Source organism: Alternaria viburni (assembly GCF_023758015.1).
Source record: "Alternaria viburni strain BMP 2772 chromosome Unknown scaffold_2, whole genome shotgun sequence".
In the NCBI taxonomy this organism is placed as follows: domain Eukaryota; kingdom Fungi; phylum Ascomycota; class Dothideomycetes; order Pleosporales; family Pleosporaceae; genus Alternaria; species Alternaria viburni.
The window spans coordinates 523,373-546,230 of record NW_026055771.1 but is presented as its reverse complement, the minus strand read 5'-3'; the positions used below and the strand labels follow the sequence as shown (position 1 = coordinate 546,230).

The 22,858-nt window shown below is 52.6% G+C and overlaps 8 protein-coding genes across 8 annotated transcripts; 4 read left to right on the top strand and 4 right to left on the bottom strand.

Annotated features, from left to right (window-relative positions):
- Positions 1–580: 580 nt before the first annotated feature.
- On the bottom strand, positions 581–1,739 carry J4E79_001113 (uncharacterized protein; the record flags this gene model as incomplete). The annotated part of the gene is made up of 2 exons (XM_049350023.1): positions 581–1,230; positions 1,289–1,739. 2 exons carry the CDS (start codon positions 1,737–1,739, stop codon positions 581–583), a joined length of 1,101 nt encoding a protein of 366 aa, XP_049215182.1.
- A 2,147-nt stretch (positions 1,740–3,886) lies between these two features.
- On the bottom strand, positions 3,887–4,948 carry J4E79_001112 (uncharacterized protein; the record flags this gene model as incomplete). Its single annotated transcript, XM_049350022.1, has 3 exons — positions 3,887–4,022; positions 4,069–4,862; positions 4,913–4,948. The coding sequence occupies 3 exons, from the start codon at positions 4,946–4,948 to the stop codon at positions 3,887–3,889; spliced, it is 966 nt and encodes a 321-aa protein (XP_049215181.1).
- A 369-nt stretch (positions 4,949–5,317) lies between these two features.
- J4E79_001111 (uncharacterized protein) lies at positions 5,318–6,737 on the top strand (the record flags this gene model as incomplete). The annotated part of the gene is made up of 2 exons (XM_049350021.1): positions 5,318–5,659; positions 5,712–6,737. 2 exons carry the CDS (start codon positions 5,318–5,320, stop codon positions 6,735–6,737), a joined length of 1,368 nt encoding a protein of 455 aa, XP_049215180.1.
- Positions 6,738–9,737: 3,000 nt separating this feature from the next.
- J4E79_001110 (uncharacterized protein) lies at positions 9,738–10,587 on the top strand (the record flags this gene model as incomplete). Its single annotated transcript, XM_049350020.1, has 2 exons — positions 9,738–9,786; positions 9,842–10,587. 2 exons carry the CDS (start codon positions 9,738–9,740, stop codon positions 10,585–10,587), a joined length of 795 nt encoding a protein of 264 aa, XP_049215179.1.
- Positions 10,588–11,208: 621 nt separating this feature from the next.
- Positions 11,209–13,160, top strand: J4E79_001109 (uncharacterized protein; the record flags this gene model as incomplete). The annotated part of the gene is made up of 3 exons (XM_049350019.1): positions 11,209–11,441; positions 11,559–11,957; positions 12,005–13,160. The coding sequence occupies 3 exons, from the start codon at positions 11,209–11,211 to the stop codon at positions 13,158–13,160; spliced, it is 1,788 nt and encodes a 595-aa protein (XP_049215178.1).
- Positions 13,161–14,534: 1,374 nt separating this feature from the next.
- On the top strand, positions 14,535–15,015 carry J4E79_001108 (uncharacterized protein; the record flags this gene model as incomplete). The annotated part of the gene is made up of 2 exons (XM_049350018.1): positions 14,535–14,720; positions 14,782–15,015. The coding sequence occupies 2 exons, from the start codon at positions 14,535–14,537 to the stop codon at positions 15,013–15,015; spliced, it is 420 nt and encodes a 139-aa protein (XP_049215177.1).
- Positions 15,016–15,871: 856 nt separating this feature from the next.
- On the bottom strand, positions 15,872–19,787 carry J4E79_001107 (uncharacterized protein; the record flags this gene model as incomplete). The annotated part of the gene is made up of 6 exons (XM_049350017.1): positions 15,872–16,002; positions 16,049–17,223; positions 18,643–18,789; positions 18,979–19,242; positions 19,344–19,678; positions 19,734–19,787. The coding sequence occupies 6 exons, from the start codon at positions 19,785–19,787 to the stop codon at positions 15,872–15,874; spliced, it is 2,106 nt and encodes a 701-aa protein (XP_049215176.1).
- A 361-nt stretch (positions 19,788–20,148) lies between these two features.
- J4E79_001106 (uncharacterized protein) lies at positions 20,149–21,321 on the bottom strand (the record flags this gene model as incomplete). Its single annotated transcript, XM_049350016.1, has 3 exons — positions 20,149–20,579; positions 20,627–20,932; positions 20,985–21,321. 3 exons carry the CDS (start codon positions 21,319–21,321, stop codon positions 20,149–20,151), a joined length of 1,074 nt encoding a protein of 357 aa, XP_049215175.1.
- Between the last annotated feature and the right edge of the window lie 1,537 nt (positions 21,322–22,858).

The following is a 22,858-nucleotide window of genomic DNA, read 5'->3' as shown; positions in this document are numbered from 1 at the left end:
TCCTTCACACGCAAGGCCACAGAATAGACTGACCCAAGCGATCGAACATCACCCAGGCAGCGGCGCTAGCATTGAACGCATCACTGCGCATTACGGCTCTCAGTGCAGACGCAGTTGCGACAAACATCAAGACGCGAGTAGCCATACCATCCTAGATAGGTTCGACATCAATAACCTAGACGTAACACCTAATATAAACATGATCTTGTGCAGGACTTTCAGCGCCAGGTTACCAGGTATACCACATTTGACAGCGGATTTGCTAGAGGTTCGCAGGATAAGGGGTCTCCAGTAGGTTGTGTTGTCCAGATTTATCCAGGAAACTAATGCAGGGGATACAGGAGGCTCACATGGACGTTTACGTTCAAGGCTGGAAGTTCATAGATTAGACCATCGGGCTCTACAAGAATTCACAGCGCACTCAAAGTGCAGACGGAAAACACTCATCACGCACGAAAACCAAAAGTTCAGGCAGACGTCGAGTACGACGGTCATTCTTTTTCATAGTGCCTTGATCGATCTACACCTATCTACTGCTGACACTACGTCTACTCCGCTACATCTTCCGTCCTTCTTACTCTTAAACGTAGTGATACTTGATCGTGATGCGGGGAACGCACATAGCCTTGTATGACATGGGAGCAGTGAAGGGAGCAACGTAAACTGGAGATGTAGGCTGAGCGGGAAGAGCGGCGACACTGGAGGAAGCAGCAACGCCAGGGTAACCAGCAGCGCCAGAGTAAGCGGCAGCACCAGAGGGAGCAGCAGCGCCAGAGGAAGCAGCAACGCCTGAAGCAGCAACGCCGGAGGAAGCAGCAGCGCTCGAGGAAGCAGCAACGCTCGAAGATGCAACAGCACTCGAAGATGCAACAGCACTCGAAGATGCAACAGCGGCAACGCGAACAGACGAGGCGACGGCGGAAGAAGAAGCGCTGGGCGTAGGTGTGGGAGCGGCACATAGAGGGGCGGCGGCATTGAGCTTTCCAACGGCCCAGTTCGAGGCGTCTTCGGTGTACTTCTCAAAGTAGCTCAGGTGCTTCTCGACGTCGTCGCCGTTGGCGCAGATCGGGTCTCCCTTAGAGCAGTAAGAGCGCAGGACGGGTGCGAAGCGGTTCAGGCGCGCAAGAGAGGTGGCGTCGCGACCATTCTTCTGTAGATCAGAGCCGTCGAGAACGTTGTATGGCATGTTAGCCTCGTGCTTGACATCGCCCCAGAGGAGAGCAGCAGCGACTAAGTTACCACGTTAGCACAGTCCAAGGTTCGAGTGTGTCATGTCAAGGATACTTACTAGCGTTACCAGGAGCCGCGGCAGGGTCGAGACCAGTGGTGATCTGCGAGCATCCACCAGGTCCAGCAAGGACATCTCCCATGATCCAGGCACCCTGAGAGAAGCCATTGAGGATGAGGTGCGTGCACGGGCACTTCTTGTTGAAAGCAGTGATCTGGTCAAGACCGTTGCGGACTCCCTCGCCAATTTGTTTGCAGTAGTCGCCGCCGTACGGGAACACGACCTCAATGTAGTCGCAGGTCTTGCCCTCAGCCCTTAGCTTGGCGCACGTAGCGTCGGCGAAGGGGAATGTACGGTAGTCATGGTACGGCGCAGTGTTACCGCGGGCCATGAAGATAACGGCATCGGCGCAGGGGGCGTCGAGCTTTGGGGGTGGGGAGTTGGGGTCTTGAGCGACGGCGACGGCGGCGGCAGCGCTGAGCGCGAGAACGGTGCGGATGATCGAAGACATTATTAAATATTAAAAGAGTGTGGTATTAATTGGTTGTTTCCAAAACGAGTGTAATGGTTATATTGCGAGGTTGGAAGACCTGTGAGAAGAAAGAAAGACCTCTTGGCTTCGGGGGAAACAGTTTAATAGGAGCGTTCATCTTGCATTTCTGCCGAACTGGGCGTCGTGTCGGCTCGAACGGGCGGAAAAGGGATACGAGTTGGATCCCTTTTTGGCTGAGCTATCTACCTCGGGTCGTGCGCTAGCAGGAGCGCGGACAAACGTCGTATTATCGAGATTGATGCTGACCATGAGGTTTTGGAGGATGGCCCAGAGGACGGAAGTCCCCTTGATGGATACCTAGGTACCGTCAAATTCTGCCATCTTTGCGATATGGGTCACCGGGACATCTGAGACGTTGCTGTTGCTGTTTGCATTGAAGCTAACCTTTAGTTCATGGGATCAAGCAGGGTCCAAGAAATTTGCTAGCGTGCGTGTCAATGCTTGAGCGATCCTCCATATACGAACCCCTGAGCTTGTCTAAGATAAGACTCAGTGCACGTCCCCTCGACTAACCCGAGATGTCTTAGCTCTTGTCGGAATCCGTGGACTCTTCGAGAGCTGCCGTGCCACTTGCCACATTCGACAATCTAGATGCACTTCGCTTGTTGGATGCAGTCAAGTTTCACAACTCCACTTGTGCCAGTCTGGCGCTACGTCCATCGCAGCGAGGAAGAAATCAAAACATTGTGTATTGCGAGTGACTACAAAACTTCAACCCAGTTGAGATGGGCAAAGAGAGCCTGGACATACCAAGAGCATATACTGAGCAGACGCGTTGTTTTCTTCCTCGATGAATGGGTTTTCTGGCAGTGTGAGTGCGCTGTCTAGGATTTGGATGTCTTCCAACCACGGAAGAGCCCCAGATCTGCCGTTGTGGCCCCACATGTGCAACTATGTCGAGTATCCTTCAACGAAATCCTACGTCCACTTCGGTAGGGTTCAGTTTTATGCAGACTTGATATGCCCTCACAACGGTCGGGAAATTTCTCATTAAGAACACGATTTATCCGCTTGCACGGGTGTCTTATGCCGCCTTTCTCCGGTATTTCCAGACGGATTTTTGTTCGGTTCGCCACGACAATACCAAGATTATGTACTTCCATCTTGGGCCTGGTGTGGTTGACAGTGCTTTGTTTATTCCCGAAGCTTTGGCCCTGCCTTGGGTCTCGGGAAACCTGGAGGATTTGGAAGACTGCAAAAGATTATCGAGTGGGAATACCCAGCTCCTGCGCAGGATCAGTAATACTTGACAGATAAGTAGTCGTATCGTATGAACGGCCAATGAGCTTGGCAGTCCAACGGTCTCAAAGTGACTTATCAGCGAAGCCAATACGACTAAATCACACATCGGCTCGTGTAGCCGTCGCATAGTTCTTTCCAGCAGCCACACTAGCAATTCTCCGCAAGCCATATCGGAAGTTGCATTCAGGTTTCTTGAACTGTTATGCAAATCTAGTTTGACTGAGAAACCTCTAACATGCCTAAGGTAGTCGTTCTCCGGGGCCATATGTCAAGATACTCTGGTCTGCTGCGCTTGACAGGAGAGATGGCGTGCAAGCGGGGCGAGGCGATGGAGCTTTTCGCTATTTCGCAGGGTAATACAATTAGGAAAGAGATGTCTTGCTGGTTCGAGGAGAAGGTGTTTCAGAGAAGCATGTTTCGATACCAATGGCCGTTTCACGCCACGTACGACTCCAACGAGCGGTGGATTGACAGTTCGGACGACTTAGGTGAATTGGATGAACACAACTACCGGGTCGACGCAACCGAGAGACACGACTAAGCTCTCGAGATACCAGTAGATGGTGACAAAGAGAACCAGGAGTACGAATTCTACAACGTGCTTTCATTCCAGAGAGGCGACGACAACATTGCATACAGAGCTCGGTGTAGGTGTGCTCCTAATCAACGCTGAGAACACAACAAGTCGGAAGAGACTAGGATTACTCTAGGTTGATGAACAACGTTTGGTAGTGGCCCATTGTTCCGCCTCGTCGCGATGTACCTCAGGTGCAACCGCATCCACCCAGATGAGTTGTGGGTGCTGTTTCTATACCATAAGACAATGCATATGAGCTGATCAAATGTGCATGATCAAGCTACAGCTACTCCGACAACACGTACTTCACTCCTCCAGCCAGGTTGTCATAGAACTGCTTCCTCGGCTCATCGAGTTTGGGCGAAGGCCAGGCGAAGAAGAAGTGTGGATAGCCATCGTAGTAGTCGAGTTTGACAGGTACCCTGCAGTCACGTCAGCAATAGTAAAGCAACGAAACAGAAGACCTACTGCGCATCATCGAGCATACGCTTCATAAGCATGCCGTCATCTCTCAATGTATCTTGGCCCGCAACAGCCAGGTAGACCTTCTTCAAGGTTTTGATTCCTGGGTGAAGGAGCGGCGACCCGTATATATCTGTTGGTGGTGCACCAAAGGCAGCCCAGAAGTCTCTCATCGCCCCCGAAGTGTTGATGGTGTGCTGATCATGATCCTCCATTGATGTATAACCCGCCCGGAGTGCCTCGGGAACACCATCTGGATGGACAGTCGCAGGTATAATTCCAACAACACCAACAAGTTCGCCCGACTTCTCGTCCTGGCCTCTCAGCGCAGTTGCGAAAGCCAGTTGGCCTCCAGCGGAGACTCCTGCAGTGAGGTATCTCCCCTCAGCGGTGTTGAGTCGCTTCGAATTGCCTAACGCCCACACCAAGGCCTTGTAGCACTCGTTCAGCAGCCCAGGATGTTTGTTCTCCGGCGCGAGGCCATATTCAACAGATACAACCACTATGCCACCGGCTTTCGAGATTGCTCTGCTGAATGGGTCGTCGCCGTTGACGTCGCCCATAGCCCAGCCACCACCATGATAGTACATGCACACTGGCTTGCCACCGGTGTACCCATCAGGTGTGTATATGCGCACTTTGGTCCCGTCGTCGGTGACTGTGTCCTCGGTCTTCACGGAAGGGTCGGGCGCGGGGAAGGTGTATTTCGAAGCCATGAGGCCGCCGTATCGCATGAACTGCTCGGTCATATTCGAAACTGGCGGCTTCAAGAGCATGCGCTCGCCGAGCTCTTCTTCGAACTGCGCAACTCATTAGAACAGCCTGATGCACATCATTCCATTTGACATACCTCAAGCCATGGTTTCGCGAATCCCTCGTTAGCCATGTTGCTCTAGATTGATGTGTAAATAGTGAGGCAACTGCCCCATCTCGGAAGCCATGCTGTATAAAGCCCGACGCCTCCAACAACGGTTGGCGTCATGTCGTGTTGCTCATCTCGACTCACGTCTACGCGTAAAGACGTCAGGGGTCTGAGCTTCCCATTCGCTGCCTCCAGGGCTGTGCCTTCCCCACGCTTAAAGACATCCGGCTCCCCCGCCAAAACAACATCGCCTCGGCTGGCCTGCATTTCGCGACGCGTCGGTATCGACCCTGCAGCGAGTCATGTTTGCTATATGCACGCGTAGACATTTGATTCTGGATTTTGATCGTCTTCACTTACCTCCATAGCATTGCTCACGATTTGACCTGCACCATGGTTCTGAACATCGACAGCAACAGCAGCCCAGCGTTCTCGCGCATACCGCCATGGGTGAAAGCGAAACTTCGTCCCATCGCAACCGAGAAGATCCAGCAGGTGTACGATTGGGTCGAGACTGAGTGCATACCGGCCGAGCGCATCTACAAAGCCCAACTCAAGGAGAGCAAGACACGATGGGAGACACCAGCCATCATCCACGATCTTCGAAAGAAGGCAAAAGCGCAAGGATTATGGAATCTTTTCCTACCGAACCACTTTGTCGAGAGTCCAGGCCTCACCAACCTGGAGTACTCATGTTGCGCTGAGATTATGGGGAGAGTCTACTGGGCAGCGCAGGTAAACTTCTCCGGATCCAATGCAGCCTGAACGTCTTCTAACACGTCTCCAGACGATGAACTGCCATGCTCCTGAGACCGGCAACATCGAACTCCTTGCCAAATACTGCACACCGGAGCAGAAGAAGAAATGGCTCCACCCCCTCATGAACGGCGACATGTCCTCCGCATACAGCATGACCGAGCCCGACGTCGCCTCATCCGACGCAACCCAAGTCGGCATAAAGATGGAAATCACGGACAAAGAAGTCATCATAAACGGACGCAAGCTATACGGCAACTGCCAGTACAACCCAGAGATGCAGCTCTTCATCCTGATGGGCTGTTCAGATCCCACGAACGCGAACGCCTGGAATAGACACACAACGCTGGTGGTACCGGCGAACAGTCCCGGGCTGAAGCAAGTGAGGAACCTGACGATCATGGGCTATGATTGGGCACCCGAGGGACATGGCGAATACATCTACGAGAACGTGCGTGTGCCGCGCGAGAACATCATCCTCGGTCCTGGTCGCGCGTTCGAGATAGCACAGGGGCGATTGGGGCCAGGCCGTATACACCACTGCATGCGCTTGATCGGTCAAGCAGAACGCGCCTTCGAACTCGCGCTCGTCCGCTGCATGGAGCCGCGCAAGAAGCCGCGGGGCAAGTTCATCGGCGAGTTCGACAGCAATATCGAACGTATAGCAGACATGCGTATGACGATCGACGCTATGCGACTTGTTGTGCTTAACGCGGCGGATACTATGGACCTTCAAGGCAACAAGGCAGGCAAATACGCCATCGCGCAGAGCAAGATCATGGTGCCGAATGCGCTGCTCAAAGTCATCGATGAGGCTATGCAAATATACGGCGGTCAGGGCCTGACACAACATACGCCGTTGCCGGAGCTGTGGACGTATGCGCGTTTTGTAAGGGTGGCTGATGGCCCAGATTCGGCTCATCGACATCAAGTTGGGAGAGATCAGATGAAGACTGCGCAAGGGTTTAGGAAGAGAGCGGAGGGGTATACAGAGAGATATAGGGAGCTGTGTAAGAAATGGGGTTTGGAACCAGAAGAGTTCTGGGGTATTCTGTAGTAGCTAGACGTGCAAATTTGTGTGAAAACGAAAGCAACATGCCCACATTTTCACCTATCTCGGTATGTGCAATCGTGACCTTCAAGTATCATGTTTCGTGAAAACATGGAGGAAAGCCGTCGTGGAGCACTTAGGGGTTCATTAATCGCGTATCTACGTGTTCAACTAGCAAAAGTAACCAAAACGGGTATCATATCCAAGACCCCAACTCCATAAGCAACGTCTCTCATCTTTTCGTATCCTAATTCGTCATCATACCGCGATGGGCGGCGATCCAAAGCTCATATTATCGTCATCATCGAAGAATGAAGCTACTTCCTGCGTCGACATGACAAACTCTTCAAAAGACGCGCTTGGTCCCGATACCACTGCAGGAGACTGCGTGTGAGTTATCGGTACGCATTGTCTCTTTACTGGAGGTACTGGGTTCTTCGAAGGTATCGGCGAAGCTTTCCTCTTTGCATTAGGGCCAGACATGGACATGGGCAGCTGAGAAGCTCTGAGCTTAGCAAGTTCAGCCTCGAGTCCCGATGCAAAGGGACCTGGGTTGACACATTTACCCGCGACCTTCTTGGACGATGATAATGGTCTGCTCGAGTTCGCAGTCGCAGAAGGACGTGGTGAGAACTCGGTGGGTGGAGGGACGCTATTTATCCGCATGTGAGGTATCAATGGGTTCGCCCACTGCGGGGCGAGAGGGAAAGACGTCGGCTGTGGTGAGTGTCCCTGGAGCGGTGCAGAAACTATGCCGGGCAGATCATGCTGTAGAGTAGGAGCAGATTCGCATTTCGTTTCCTTAGCTTCCGGCTCTTCATCGAGATCGTCTAGAGAAAAGTCGAAGTCTTGGGTCGAAATGGGGGGAAGCGTATCAGTAGTCGGAGGCGACACGATCGCTGGGGGTTTGACTGGGTCTTCTACCGTAGGGGCTATTTCTGAAGCCAGCTCTCGCGAGATCTGCGTGCTACTTTCGAGAAAGTCATCCCAACAGTCAGTGGGTGGTAGTGGTATGTACTGGCTTTGCTTCGCGACTGATGTAGGTATGATTGTGACGGAAGAGCTTGATTTTGATGCTGGGAGTCCAGGAAGTTTAAAGTCTGGATTCTTATTTGCAGGAGGCTTTGCTTTGACAACAGGAAGGATCGGTTTCTTGAATGAAACGGCAGGCGGCACACGACCAGGTATAGAGGGCAGCTTAAACCCTGTTTGTGATGTGTCTCGTGGCGTGCTGGATGGTGTATAGTCTACGGCTACACGGATGGGAAACTGCGTCCGCTGAAAGGGATGCTGGTCCAGATTCTTGTACTTTGCAATAAACGGAACCCGAGTCAGGAAAGTCTTAGTTCCCTGCAGCTGCCCATCCAGAACCAAGCACTCCAGTCGATCGTTCTCGCACCTGAGGACTCGCAAGTGCTGGCTCTTGGACAGTTGACTGCTTGTGTTGAGATCCCGGAGCAGCATCACAACGCAGCCAACTTTGATGCGCAGTCGATGTGGAGGCAGACCCACTGGATTTAGCTTATGCAACAGCCCGAGTGACGGGTCCCAGTCTGGCGTCTTGAGCGAAAGATCTTGTGACAGCATTTCGAGCAGAGGCTCAGGCAATTTCTCCAAGACAGCCTCAATCGCCTTGTTTATGGGGCCGTGGGTCCGGGCGAACTCGCGGTCGTCTTTGACAGCAACTGGTCTCGGGGAAGGGGTCGGCGCGGCGGGTGGGGCAGGTTCGATCGGAGCGACAGGCGCAGGAGGTGGCAGCACGACAGCTTGTGGCTCCTCTACTGGATCCGACATGACCATATTGTGTGCTTCGAGTAGCGTATCGTCGTCGAGATCGTCGTCAGGCCATTGTTCTCCAAACGACACATTCGCGCTGGGCAGCTCGAGGCCCAGGTCCTCATCGTCGTCGTCCCATGGCTCCTTCTCAATCTCTTCAACCATCTCCTCCATCTTTTTGGTAAGCTCCAAGTCCTTCTTGCGCTTCTCCTCGTCTTTCTTCTTCTTCAACCCCAGAAATGCCTCCATGCCACTCTTCAACTGCGCCTGTGTGTGACTGTATCCAACCAGCTGTGTCGCGAGGCCAACGCCAATCTGCTGCCTCGCCTTCGCCTCCTTGGCCTCCCTCTCCTCGCGCTTCTTCTTTGCTGCTTTGCGGCGTTCTTCGGCTTCGCGCGCGCGGGAGGCGCGTTGTTCTAGTTCAGCGTCGCGTTCGAGCTGCTTCTGCTGACGCTCGTTGAGGCGAGGGCCATGTTTCTTGTGTTGCTTCTTGAGTTCGGTCGAAGTTTGCGCGATTCGGTAAGGTGTGGGGGGCATGGCGGACGGCGCATCGCGAGGAGGGGTGCGGGTGGATGCAGGGCCTGAACCGTGGTGGCGAAGGATGCAAACCGTGGAACCGCGCTAGAACACGCAAACACGTGCCCAGATGACGTAGAACAACACGCCATCCGTGCATCACGATCCGCCTCGCAAGACTTGTACCACTGCTCACCACCATTAGCGCCCGTTTGCTTCCTTGCAACGGTACTCGCGACGGCTTCTAGCAGTAATGGCTCCGTCTTGGCAAGCATGCTGAAGGTGGTTGACGGCGACCGATCGAGGCCATCGTGCCTTCCTGGCATCTTGTCGTGTTGCCACACAATGGTCGCATCCTACATGAGCTGGACTTGCAATTCTCGCAGCATGCGACCAAGCTCAGGTGCAACGTACAAGGTCTTCGCATCGTAGAGCAGACATGACTCGGTTGTGTTTCCCTCCACGAGCAGGAAAACCGCAACCGATGCAGAGCGTAGCCCCGCCCAAGAACCGCCTCTACAGCATCAGCCTTCCACACTTCCCCTGACGGTGCATATGCAGGGCACAGGTCATCGCCGATAGTTCTTGAATCGTAACATTGGGCTAATAGCAACAGTCGCAGCAACATTGTTCACGAGCAAGGTTCCGCGGACCTGACATTCGATAGCTGGATACCCAGGAAGGGCTCGCAATTCATACACTGCACCCAAGAACATGGCTTTTACACTGAAAGGAGTGGCATACATTACCGGTGCTGGGTCTGGTATGCATCATCAGACTGTGTAGCAGTTACAAGCAATGAGCTAACATGTCGTTAGGCATTGGCCAATACACTGCATACGCTCTTGCGAAACAGGGTGTACGCTCATTCGCCCTGCTGGATCGCAATCCCCTCATCAAAACCGTTAGCGAACTCCGTAAACTCTCATCCGACTGTTCTATCAAGACATTCGAGATCGATGTCACCAACGAGAAAGCTGTCGATGACAGTATAGAGAAGACGGTCAAGGAGTTCGGACGACTAGACTATGCTGTGAACAATGCCGGCATCGGTGGCATGATCAAAACGACAGATCAGATCCCGAAAGACGACTTCGAGAAGGTCATGTCTATCAACACCATCGCTGTTTGGCAATGCCAACGTGCACAGATTCGACAGATGCTCAAACAGGAAAAGCTCTCGGACTCATATCGGTCATATCGAGGTTCTATCGTTAACGTCGCATCCATGTATGGTCTGGTAGCACCGCCGCTCAACGTTCCCGCCACAGCATACGCTACCTCAAAGCACGCTGTTATTGGCCTTACAAAGTCAGATGCGCTCGCTTTCGCGCACAAGGGTATCCGGATCAACGCAATTTCGCCGGGATATGTAATGACGCCTTTGGTACAAGAGCACATGGGTCAGGGTGAAATGATGGAAACTGAAAGGAAAAAGGTCCCTGTTCACCGCTATTCGGAGATGGAGGAAATCGGCGACTGTATTGCCTTCTTACACTCAGACGCGGCGAGCTACATGATCGGCGCCACATTAGTCGCGGACGGAGGATACACAATTGTCTAAACCTTTGTACTAGCCCAGCGCCTTGATAATTCGACATTTCCTTTACACGCTTGCTACGATACATAGTCAATTCGTCAAACATAGGCAATTATGTTGATTACATCGGTCGCATCTCGGTAGAGGTTCTCCACCCCATCGCTCCACCCCGATCCCCGCAAATTGGGAGACGCAACCTCCGTATCCGAAAAAGGATCTCGACTGCCCCAAGCATTTGTACGATTGGTTAATCGACCTTCCATCGGCTCTATCACGATTACGCGACCTCGAAGCCCCAGATTTTACGTCTGTGCAACGTTCGGAAATGCTTTGCCAGACGGAAAGTCATGAATAGCCTCTTCAACAGTTTACCCACATCACGAATCGTCACCATATCTCGAGACCCCAACCCTGCTCCAACTCACTTAGCGTGACCCCAGATCTCAGCGTACACTAAATTGACTCGCTACGTGGAGTCATTTGGCCAGCACCTGACTCTCCATGACTGAGCAGTCGCGGCGCAAACATGCCGCAAACAAAGTTTAAGAACGGTGAAGGCCTCGGAGTGGTCGCAGCGTTGCCTTAAGATCCAGCTCCAACTTTGTCTTGCGACTTGCCTTCCTCATTAGTTATTTACCCTTCACAATGGCAGACGGATTTATCGTCCCATCAACGGCTGCGCCAGAGACTGATGCTCAGCACCGGTTGCGTGGGCCCATCCATGCGCAACGCCATGTACGCATCGTGTGTATTGGCGCAGGTGCTTCAGGACTTCTGATGGCATACAAACTGCAAAAGCACTTCACAAATTACAGCCTTCAAGTTTACGAGAAGAATTCCGAAGTTTCGGGCACATGGTTCGAGAACAGATATCCGGGGTAGGTGAAGATCATATTGATTGCTGCGGGGCTTGATGCACCTTTCGCCCCGCGATCTACCGAAGCGACTGCAACGAAGCGGCGCAGTCGACCAACCTCGCTAACATCCGCTTCTAGATGCGCATGCGATGTTCCCTCCCACAACTACACGTGGTCATTCGAGCCCAAATTAGACTGGTCCGCTGTATACGCCAGCTCCAAAGAGATCTTCGCCTATTTCAACGATTTCGCCCGCAAGTACGGTCTACGCAAATACATCAAGACGCAACACCAAGTCGCTGGCGCAATTTGGAACAAGCAAAGGGGCGGATATGATGTGCAGGTCAAAGACCTGGAGAGTGGCCAGACCGTCAACGATCATTGCGACATCTTGATCAATGCAGGCGGCATCTTGAACAACTGGCAATGGCCTGCCATTCCAGGTTTGGACAAATACAAGGGCACATTACTACACACTGCGAATTGGGACGACAACGTCGATCTTAAAGGTCGCCATGTGGGCTTGATTGGGAATGGGTAAGTGTATTATGATTGACCTTTGATTCCGCGACTGACCACTTCAGTTCCTCTGGCATCCAAGTTCTCCCTACCATCCAACCGCACGTCAAGAAAGTTACAACCTTCATCCGCGAACCAACATGGGTCTCACCAGTCCAAGGCCTCGAACAACACGTCTTTACCGATAGCGAAAAGCTCGAATTCGCAACCAAGCCCGGCGCATTGGTTGAATACCGAAAGAACATTGAACGCGGCCTCAACGGCCAATTCGGCATCTTTCTCAAGAACACAAACGTCAACTCCGAGACAGAAGCCTACTTCCGCCAGCAGATGACCGAAAAGCTTAACAACGAATACCTACAAGAGCGCTTGATCCCGAACTGGCATGTTGGGTGCCGAAGACTGACACCAGGTGTTGGCTATCTCGAAGCACTGGGAAAACCCAATGTACAAACTGTCTACGGCGAGATCAACTCCATCACCGAACGCGGCTGCCTATGCGACGACGGCAACGAATACCCCATCGACGTGCTCATCTGCGCCACCGGGTTCAACACATCCTTCAAGCCGCGTTTCCCTGTGATAAACTCCTCCGGTGCCAACTTACAAGATGCCTGGGCTAAAGAACCACGCTCCTACTTTGGCCTCGCCGCCGCCGATTTCCCGAACTACCTCATCTTCCTTGGGCCCAATTGCCCCATTGGTAACGGTCCAGTGCTCAGTGCTATCGAAGCGCAGGCAGACTACATGTGCAAGCTCATCGATCGCTTCCAAACACACAACATCTCGACATTTGCTCCGAGAGCTGAGGCCATCGATGACTTCGTCGCCTTCAAGGACGAATACATGAAGCGTACGGTATGGAACGACGGATGTCGCTCATGGTACAAATCGCTCGGCGCTGACGGCCCTGTGACGGCGCTCTGGCCTGGCTCTACTCTACACTACATCGAGGCGCTCATGGAGCTGAGGCTAGAGGACTGGGATGTCAAATACACTGGCAACAGGTTCTCATGGCTAGGCAATGGATACTCGCAAACGGAGATTGATCCTACGGCCGACTGGGCTTTCTATGTTAGGGATAGAGATGACGATGAGCCAATATCGAGGTTGAGGAAGTTGCAGCTGATCAACAAAAGTGGGACGGTTGAGCCGAGTGAAGGGGTGAACTTTGCAGGCGGAAGGGCCAAGACGGATGCGGTGGTAGAGTCGAAGCTTTAGCGATTCTGTTGTTTCTGTATTTGTGGTGCACAGGAAGGCGTTTTCTATCAAGGTCAGGGGATTTCCAAGGTTGTATGCGTTATGGTACATCATCAGGCGATCAATTCATCTTCAAAGTTGCAAAACATCAAGCGTGCCTACTCAATGTTCTCCACCGTTCCATCACGTACCAGAGCCAATGTCGGAGAAGTCTAGCCTGCCTCGGCCGAGCTCCGGAGAGGCCGCGCTGCATCCAATGTATACGGCCCTTGGATGCCATGCGAACACATGCGCACTCCGCGCAAGCAATGAAACGCGATAAACGCGAAAATAGCAAACATGTAACTGCCTTTCGCACGAACGATGAGTGAACCGGTTCAAAATAGACGAGGCGACAGCGACACCCACGCGAGCTGACTTAAGATTTGCGCTAGAGCAGCACGGCTCCCCAACCCGCGGCGCCCGTCGATTCTGCGAACCCACCAGCGAAACACTCCGACACTGCTCGCGACCAGTACCCAATAACTGCACGGGGAAACAGCGACCGAGCCTTTGGAGATCCGGAGAGTGGGAGTTCGTGTTCTTATCTGCGTGTAAGCATTATACATTGATCGACAGCGTCAATGAGCGTTGCAGGCGCCTTGCGCAATAGCGTTTCCCAGCTGAGGAACGACCTCGTTTGCGAAAGCGAGCAGCGCGGACACAGACGTCACAGGTAGACAAGCAGTGTGCAAACAGTTCTGTTTGGCACTACGCGACTCGAAAGATGTTTCTAAACTGTCAGATCAGCTATTTCCAGCTCTCGCTCTACCATCCGTCCCTTCAAACGTACCAGACACAGGGTATTCACGTCACAGCTCCACGATTCAACCCTGTGGACATCTCTCGGCTAACGAGGATCGTCCTACCTTGCCATCCCCAACCCAGCGCACCAACGCACAGACATTGCCTATCCCGGCGCTCGGAAACGGAGACGACGCGTTTCGGTAGCTTCTATTTCGATATTGGGCGGACGGATAATCGACGGCGTCGTACAAGCCATGCGTGGTAAGCTGTACCACTGTATGGATGTTGGGGTAGAGTGAGGGACGCCATGCCGTGTCAGGGGTGTAAGACATGCATCTTGACTGCGTCTTGACGTTTTGGACAACGGGTTAGGGTCATGGAGAGTAGAGTAGGGGTCTCCAGACGCGAGTAAGACCGGTAGGGAATGAGGAAGCGGGCGAGATGTATATATTCTGCTGCCTTTCGCCGTGGAGATAGATCATCATCCAGCAAGCTTCTACTTCTCTCATCAACTCATCACAGCCTTACCAACTACTTCTCTTCACTATTACTGCCGGCCAGTTCCTTTAATCCTCTACCAAATTCTCAAGCAACAATCGATCAGCCAAAATGCCTACTTCCCAGATCTCCACTCCCCTCAACGGTGTCGATGCCGCTGTCGTCATTGCCGCTCTCCACAACCACGACCTCATGATCAAGACCCTCTGCCCAGCGCTCGTCAGCTACGCTTTCGAGTCCGGCGACAAGACTACTTGCGCTACCTACACCGTCACCGACAAGAAGCCCATTGGCCAGGTACGACTTCCCCTTCCTCTCCGCCTTTCTTCTTCCTCGGTACAGCACTGACCCACCGCAGACAACCTACAAGCTCACCCTCACCAATGTCTCCGAGGGTGTCGACTCCCTCGTTAACGCCAAACCCCCCGTTGGTGTCCTCACCATCAGCGGCAAGTGGCGTGTGACTGGTGGCAAGCTCAGCGAGGAGATTGACATTGACGCCAACTTCATGATGAAGAAGGTGGCTAAGAACAATGTTGAGAAGACCCACCCGGAGCAGCACATGAAGCTCTTGGAAGCTGCTCAGGCTTAGACGAGTGGTATAGTTAGATAATGGCGATGGATGAGGAAGGGATGCATTGGATGGAGCAATTGTTTTGTGTTTGGATTTTGTGTGAGCATTTCATTTGCGACGGGTGGGATGAGGGTGTACGCATAGCTTGGTGTTCATGTTTGCAATGAAGCATTTTATTGTTATCTATACTACGACTACTGCAAACGTGATGAATACAGACTATGTACTTTGAAAAGATATTTTTGTAGAGCTCGGCTGGATATTCTAGAGCTAAAGATATTATCTACTAGTTTTCTAGAGGCTTTCTAGCTAATATCTGCTAAGGCACAGCCCATCACACAATGCCCATAATCACACTGGTCAGGCCAGATGCTGCAACCACCACACAAGTTCCAGACCGAATTACAGAGCTCGTGATTGTGAGGGCGCCCACCGCGACAGTGAAAGGTAGCCACAGAACACCAACTTTGCATGCTCCCTTTCACGTTCGCCCAATTGTATCCAGGCGTCGCTGTGGCAACAGCTTGGACTTGCACAGTTTGAGTGGCAGTCTGCGTTACGTGTTCCATGATCTGCACCACCTGTGTGGTCTGCACAACCTGCGTAGTCTGCACAACCTGAGTGACAGTCGTTTGCACGTACTGAGGGATCTGGACATACTTTGCCACAGTCTGCGTGGTAGTGGTTGCAAAGTACTGAGGGACCTGGACATACGAAGGTACCGTCTGTATCTGCGTAATCACTGCAGTCGCGTGTCGTGTAAACGTCGTGTACGTGGGAATGACCTGGTACGAGGTGCACGAGCCCAGGGTCGGAGTAGCCAAGTTTCGATTCGGCGTCTGGGTTGGAGCAGGCGAAAGTGTAGTCGTAATAGTCACCGTGGCTTGAGCACAGTGTGATTCGCCGTTGCCGCCGTGAGTTGATCCGGGAGCAGTATGGTGGCCGCTACTGTGGCCGCTACCATGACCTCCATGGTGGAATAGAGCGTCGAAAGGGTTCGGAAGACTATGAAGGGGGTTTGGGATATGGTCCAGAATATTTCTGGCGGCACCAGTAGCATCCTTGATCAGTCTGTTTGCCGTGCCCGGAATGATGGAGTCGACACCTTGCATAGCTGACTCAACCGACTGGGACACTGTATCCAAAGCAGGGGAAACGCGGTTCGCGCCTTCTTTGATCTTCCCGCCTAGAGTTTTGGCAAACTCCATGGTATTCCTGTAATGGTTGGTGAACTTAGCCATCATTCCTATGGGATCGGCAGCAGGGTCGAACGGCAACAGCGCAATGCCGTCTACACCTGCGACTGGTAGATTGGCGAGCGTGTTGTGGCTTAGTTGAACGAGGTTGCTGATTGCTGGCTTGTTCAATAGTTTGGCTCCTACAGCTTCGGCCAGCTCTGCGGTGTTGGTTGCGAGTTCGCGATTGAGGTATTCGAAAGCTGTGGCCAGACTGCCGGTACTGTCGACCAAGCGAATCGTCTCTTCCATTTGACTTGCAAACTGTACTGCCCGCGCGGTCTCGACCCCCATGTCTTCTAGTTGGCTCACCAAAACTTCTTTGAGACCGCGATTCAGTGAGTTAGCGACCCGACCCGCAACTCCAGCTTCAGCCTCCTTTATGACGTCTTCAACATCGGGGAGAAATTTGTCGCAGATACTCTTAGCCAGAGCAGTTCCAAGACTGTTGGTAACGACGCTACCAATAAACGCACCAGGAACAATGCCTTGCTCCATCTCTGGAGCCGATGTGCCATTTCCATCGGTGCCGTTACCTTGTGGGTAAAGTGTTTTGCCGGCCTCTTGACCAACAACGGCGCCAGCCATGCCCCCTGCTCCATTTATGATAGCGTTGCAAAGACCCCCAGTGACGCCGTTGTCTGCGATGCCGGTCGCAGCAGGAATCAGCAGGGAGCTGATGAAGGCAGCGGCGACAAGGCCATTCTCCTTGTCGGTACGATCTTCGCGAGAAGAAACCGTGAGGTTTGAAGATGGCGCGGCCTCGGCAAGAAGACTGTGGGAGGTAATCCAGATCGCGGGTAGGTTACCTAAAGACCCGTCGAGGAGGGCGTTGAAGTCGATTTGGAGATCTGGCTCGATGGGTTGTCGTGCCGTTAAGTGGAAAGCCGGTGCTATGGGTACACCTGCGGTTAAGCCGGTGAGACAGAACGTTGCCCATGCAGCGCGGTAAATGCTCTGGATCAGATGCATTTTGGAAAACCGAAGGTCTCTGTCGAATTGGGTCCGTTATTGTCTGTAAGTCAGATTCGGTCTTTACTGGTGATGTTAAAAGTGTATCGAAATCTGAATGTAGACACAAGCTTGGAATAGAAAACGCTTGAGGGAATTGCATATGCTTTTATAATAAGTACAGTCCAAGCGCAGTGGAGCTATGCAATTCGTGTGCCAAATCTCGCAATGCTGTACCGTAGTTGCCATGTCCTAGTCATCGCTCCCGCCCTTAATGAACTAATGAACCTTTTTCATGATTACCATAGTTCGGTGATGACGCAGATCGCATGAGGAATCGCCATGAAGTTGGAGTGGTCGTGAACGAGGACGGTAGTGGTGGATCTCGACACGAAACCATGGTTGAGGCTAGCGAATGCCAAAGTCGCGAGCCTACCCCCGCTTGCACCAATGAACATGCTCTTCACACGACCCTGAACTATGGTCATTGAAATGCTCGGTTCAGTCTCACTGTTGTTAGAGCCTTCATCATCTTCTTGTAATACTTGAGTCATGCTGAATTCAGGTTGACTACGGGTTGCGAGGCTCTCCCACAGTCGAAGATAAATCCACCCTAATCATCGTTGAACCTGCCAGGTAGTCGCCACATCCAGTCGCAGTCACCCTGCCCTGAATATTGGTGTATAAAGTCAGTGTATATCTTCACACGCAGTTCGCACAGAGACACTCACAGCCAGTGTACCAGTCCAGAACCTCTGTGTAGTCACTTGTCGCTCGGCACTCTGCCAAAGATATGGGAAGGGATTCGCTGCGCGTGCTTTCATCATCACGGATCTTGCGTGTTCGGCGGAAGCAACGCGCGGGCGGCATCTCTTTTCCGCGATTTCTGACCTGTAATTCTTTTCTGTTCGTGACCTGGTCTTCCATGCCCAGTACGAGCGTGTCCAGGGATGGACAGCTAGATTGGTTTTCTAGATGCGCAAAGAAATCTTTTGCAAATAGATGAGCTTGGCGCTCGATGTCTCCATAAACATCGTCACTCTCCTCTCCGAAATTGCAGCAGTCGTGACCCCACCTTTCCCGAAGTTGAAGGGTGCGTAGCTTGGTCAATTTGCAGATGGGTGACTGTGTAAATGTTAGAGATGGAACGTGAAATCAGATACTGTACAGTCTTACCAAGTCTGGATCGAACCCGCCTTTGTAATTCAACATTATACCTGAGCGAAGATTGAACGCGAGTTGTTCCAAGTTTGGACATGCTAGAGATATCTCTTCCCAAAATGGTGGTTCGCTGTCATCTAAGCGCCCTCTAGTGTCCCACATGTGTATCGAGAGAACAACAAGCTGTTGTCCAACAATCGCCAGAATTTGTTGGAAGGACTCCAACGTAAAGTCTATCCACCCCCTATCACTCCACTGCAAACACAGACTTTTCAATTCAGGACAGCGGCTAATCAACTCTTCGACGGCGTCATCGTCCTCTTCGTAGGGAGTATCATCATCCGGGTCTTCCACCTCGTCGTCGTCGACTAGCTCCAGTCCTAGATGTTTCAACGATAAGTCCTGGTCGCCGAGCTCATGTACCAAATTGGAGATGAACCTTTGGCTACAGGAACATGCCCAAAGAGTCAAATGTGTGAGCTGAGGAAACGATATAATCTTGCTGAGCCCATATGTATCGATGCCGAGAGGGATTCCGGAGATTGAAAGTTGGCGAAGCTTCTCTAGGCGCCCATACGATTCGTCTAGAGACGAAAAGGCTTCGGCGAGTCTTCGGCTAATATCGTGTGAATACCTATCAAACTTGGTTCCAAGGTACAGTCTCTCCAGATCCTTATACTTGCCGATGTCCTCCAGGGAGTCCAGAAAGTTCTCTTCCTCCAATTCCGACCAGGTTTCTTTTGGATGGGGGAGCCAGAGGTCCGCAGTTCGCACACAGTCGAGGTATTGTAATTGAAATAGGTCCTCGAGTCTTAGGTGTACGTGTGTTAATGTGCCCATTTGTTTAAGGAAAAATTCGCGTGCTATATTCGAAGGCAACGGTAGGGCCGAGAGGAACCTATCACAATTCAGTAACGTTCTGACATGACAGTCCGCGAGGTTATGACGAGAGCATGCCACAGGCTGGCATGTGCAGCATTCCGAAGACCGAGGACGCACCGGAAAGATTGTAGGCAGTCCCGAGGGAAATAGTCTAGTATCGCTTCTATCGCGCTACTTTGAGCAGATGTCAACCTGTCTTCACGGTCGAAGCGTCGATGCGGCTTGGTCTGGAACTCGGGAGCTTCTGCCGGGGGAAGGCTGTCCATCAACGTCAAGCTCCTTGTAGCGTCAAGATGCGCTTGGGCACCTTCGGCCATGCAGTTCTCGAACCGTGCGACTTCCGATGGATCGAGTACGTTGATGGTGACCTTCCGATACAGTCGAGGCCTGGCGAGGTCGCATAGCGCTTTCGACGTCAGACATAGGGCCTGGAGGTGCGAAGGCAAGTGGATCTGCTGGACTTAGCACATCGGCCGATGGGAGGTGTCTTAGGGTCTCCGCGCATACATAATCCAATATCAGAAGATGTACATCTGCCGGCAGCACCGGGAGGGTCGACATGGTCGCGTGCATTTGTTGAGCAGGTCGAGCGGAGGAACGACGCGTGGGCGCGTCCAACGCCGCGGGCGGGGCGGCGCGTGCTAGACTCTTGGCACTCAGGTACCCCCTGAGAACGGCTTGTAGGTTGCCGGCTTACCCAGGTACTTCCGCCCGAACCACAACATCCACCTTTTCACATACCGCCCATTACATTTATTATGCCGTCGCATTTGATGCACTCCCAGATTTCGTACAAGACATTGCAGCTTGATTCTTAGGAGCTAAGCTATGTACAATATTGCTCGGTGTTGAGAGTCATCAGGATCAGCCACGCATGTGACACGGCCCACGACACTACGCTGTCTTTTCTACCCAGGGCAATTTACTCCTCGGAGAGAACGTCCTTCTTCTCCTTCGGGGGCCTCATTCCACAGTACAAGCAAGTATCGGGGTATCCTGTCCATGGGCTTCCCTTGACCGGTACACCACCATCTGCCGTCCACATATTTACGGGTTGAGGATTCTGTCTCGCGCGGGGATTGACGCCGACATCGATGGTAGCGTAGAGCCCATCTTCGATAGTCTTGCCAATGAGCGAAATCTTCATCACTGGGTCGTCGCCACCCTGCTTCGCCATGTTGAAGAGCGCATCAACTGCGTTGGTGGTGATGGCTTGCTTGTTCGTGTTGTAAGGAGAAGTCTTCTCAACTTGGCCTAGGAAGTTCTGCTCGATATAAAACTGACCGACGTGCGAGATCGTGCCACCTTGAATGGTATTGTTGGGAAGGAGTTTAGCACCATGGTGGATGATGGCTAGGGTTGTCAGTAAGGCGTTGGTAAAAGACAGGAGTGAAGCGTACTGTGGAGATGGTTCGTGCGGCCGACGTAGTGTCCTGGGATAACGGTAATGAAGGTAGCGGTACCATTGGCGCTGGTGGGTTGCACGCCGCGAAGAGCATTGGTCGCAATAGCGGTAGCAGAGCCGTCGCCATTGCCCTTCGCCTGAACACCCGTGTAGACACCAGTGGCGTTACTTCCCCACATCTCAACGTAGGCATCGGTGACAGGCTTGCAAGATGAAGTGTCGATAATGTTGACGTCCAAGTGGGTGATGGCACCCTTCTCTCCGGTCAAAAGGTCCTGGCGAACGAGCTCACCGGTGACCCCTATCAGTTTGTAAGCCAACCTGTCTCAAGAGATGCAACCTTCTCCACTTACAGTATGGACCCTCAGTGGATTCAGGGTCAAGCGTGCATGCTGCCTCGGCACCGTAGCTTTCCTCGACTTCAGCGACGTCACGACGGACGAGCTCGTGTTCCTTCGCGAAACCAGCTGCAACCCGAAGCTCGTGGAGCCTTGCCTCACGCCTCTGATGCTGCTCCCGGACCCACCCGGTCTCGACGAGATCCCTTTTACACGCCTGAACACTTCGACGGTTGGGATGATCCAAATGAGCCTGCCTCCTCAAGATCTCCTTGTTGGTGTTGCCACCAGGATGCGCGACAACACCGGTAGCCAAGAGAATGGCAGCGAGGGCTTGTGTGAGCTGAACCATGATGTCTGCAAATGCTCTGTGGACGTGAGGAGGCTCAAGGTGATCTCAAGATGCCATGTAGTCGGCCTTCTTATACTTTCCGGTTGCTGCGCCTTGGTGCGGTATTCCTGCAGGTGCTAATGACATCGTTCTGGATCTACACATCTGTGCTGTCGCTGTTCTCGTCACCGCGCAGTCTAAACTGCGTTCCCTGTTGTGTGCTACTCTCCACAGATTGTCTAGGATGAGGTCCATAATCAACATGGCTGTGATAGGCAGCGGCAATTGCTCGCTTCGGTACACGCGCCGCAGCTAGATTAGCGTTCATCTAGTGCCCGATCTTGGCGGCGGAGTGCATGCGGCATGGTAGTCTTGGTACGACTCTCCAGGACGACGTGTGGCTAATGTCGACCAGTCGTATATTAACCGGAAGTGCTGCGCGTGGTGATCGGTAGTTGAATGCGGTGTGATGCGTCCGCGTCATGATGCGAATCTGGATCTATACGTCTAAAAATGCACAAGCGAGCATCCCCAAGCTTGTATAGGTAAATACCTTCTGGTTCGAGGTTGGTGGGATGCTATTTGACGCTGCATCTGAAGACAGATACAAACTCGTTGAATCTACTTAGCCAGTCTCGGTTAAGCGAGGGGAGGGCGGTTGGATTTTACTGGGGCTTACACATGTATAGTCGGGCGGCCAAGACACCATCTGGATATACTTTTGCATTGATGAAAACCGGCAGGCTCGTAAGGTGGAGCAAATGGCATGACCCGTATTTCTCAGCACCAACAATGTCTTCGAACGGGTCGGGCCTATGGAGCCGAGTGTGCGTGTCTCATGTGCCTGGATGGATGCAGATCCTGGCAGCTGCCATATGTGACATGGGACTGGAGATGTCACGTAGCTGGGAGCAGCGCTCTGTACATGGCTCGATCTTCTACCCACGTTCACCGCGGAATGATTTCCACTTGTCGTAAAGCCGGTGACATGCTTCTTACCGGGCTCTAGCAGTCGAGACCGTGAGACCGACTCCTCTTACTCCTCGGAGCACTCGCTCAAGAACAGCCACTCGGTTCCGAGAGGTGGACTGTCCTTGCGGTATCTTCGGACGATACTCTCCCCCTCTTCGACGACATTCATTCATTCCTGAGCGCTCAAATTAGCACGTATATTGTCGAAGTTTCCGTAAGGTGATTATGGTGAGCAGACCGCGCATCGTCAGCACCCCCGTGATAGGCTATGGATATCCGGCAGCCCAAGCGGCGATATGCCACTAGCAGGAGCGTGGTTGAGGCGAGTACGCGTGGTTGAGGTAGCAGTATCGGGAGCCTTGATACGCAGGTTTAGAAGGTGAGTGGCTTTCGCATAATAGAGAGCTCGGAAGACACACGTGCCAGGGGCATTGCGGGGTGCGTAAGAGCTCATCATCAGTATTGCTGCCGCAGCCGGCATAAGGCAACCAAAGAAGACAATAACGCGACTATGCTCTGCAAGAGATATTAGCAGTACAGGAACTTCCTTGCTAGGTCCTCTATCTGTGCGTAAAGCCGCTCTTGC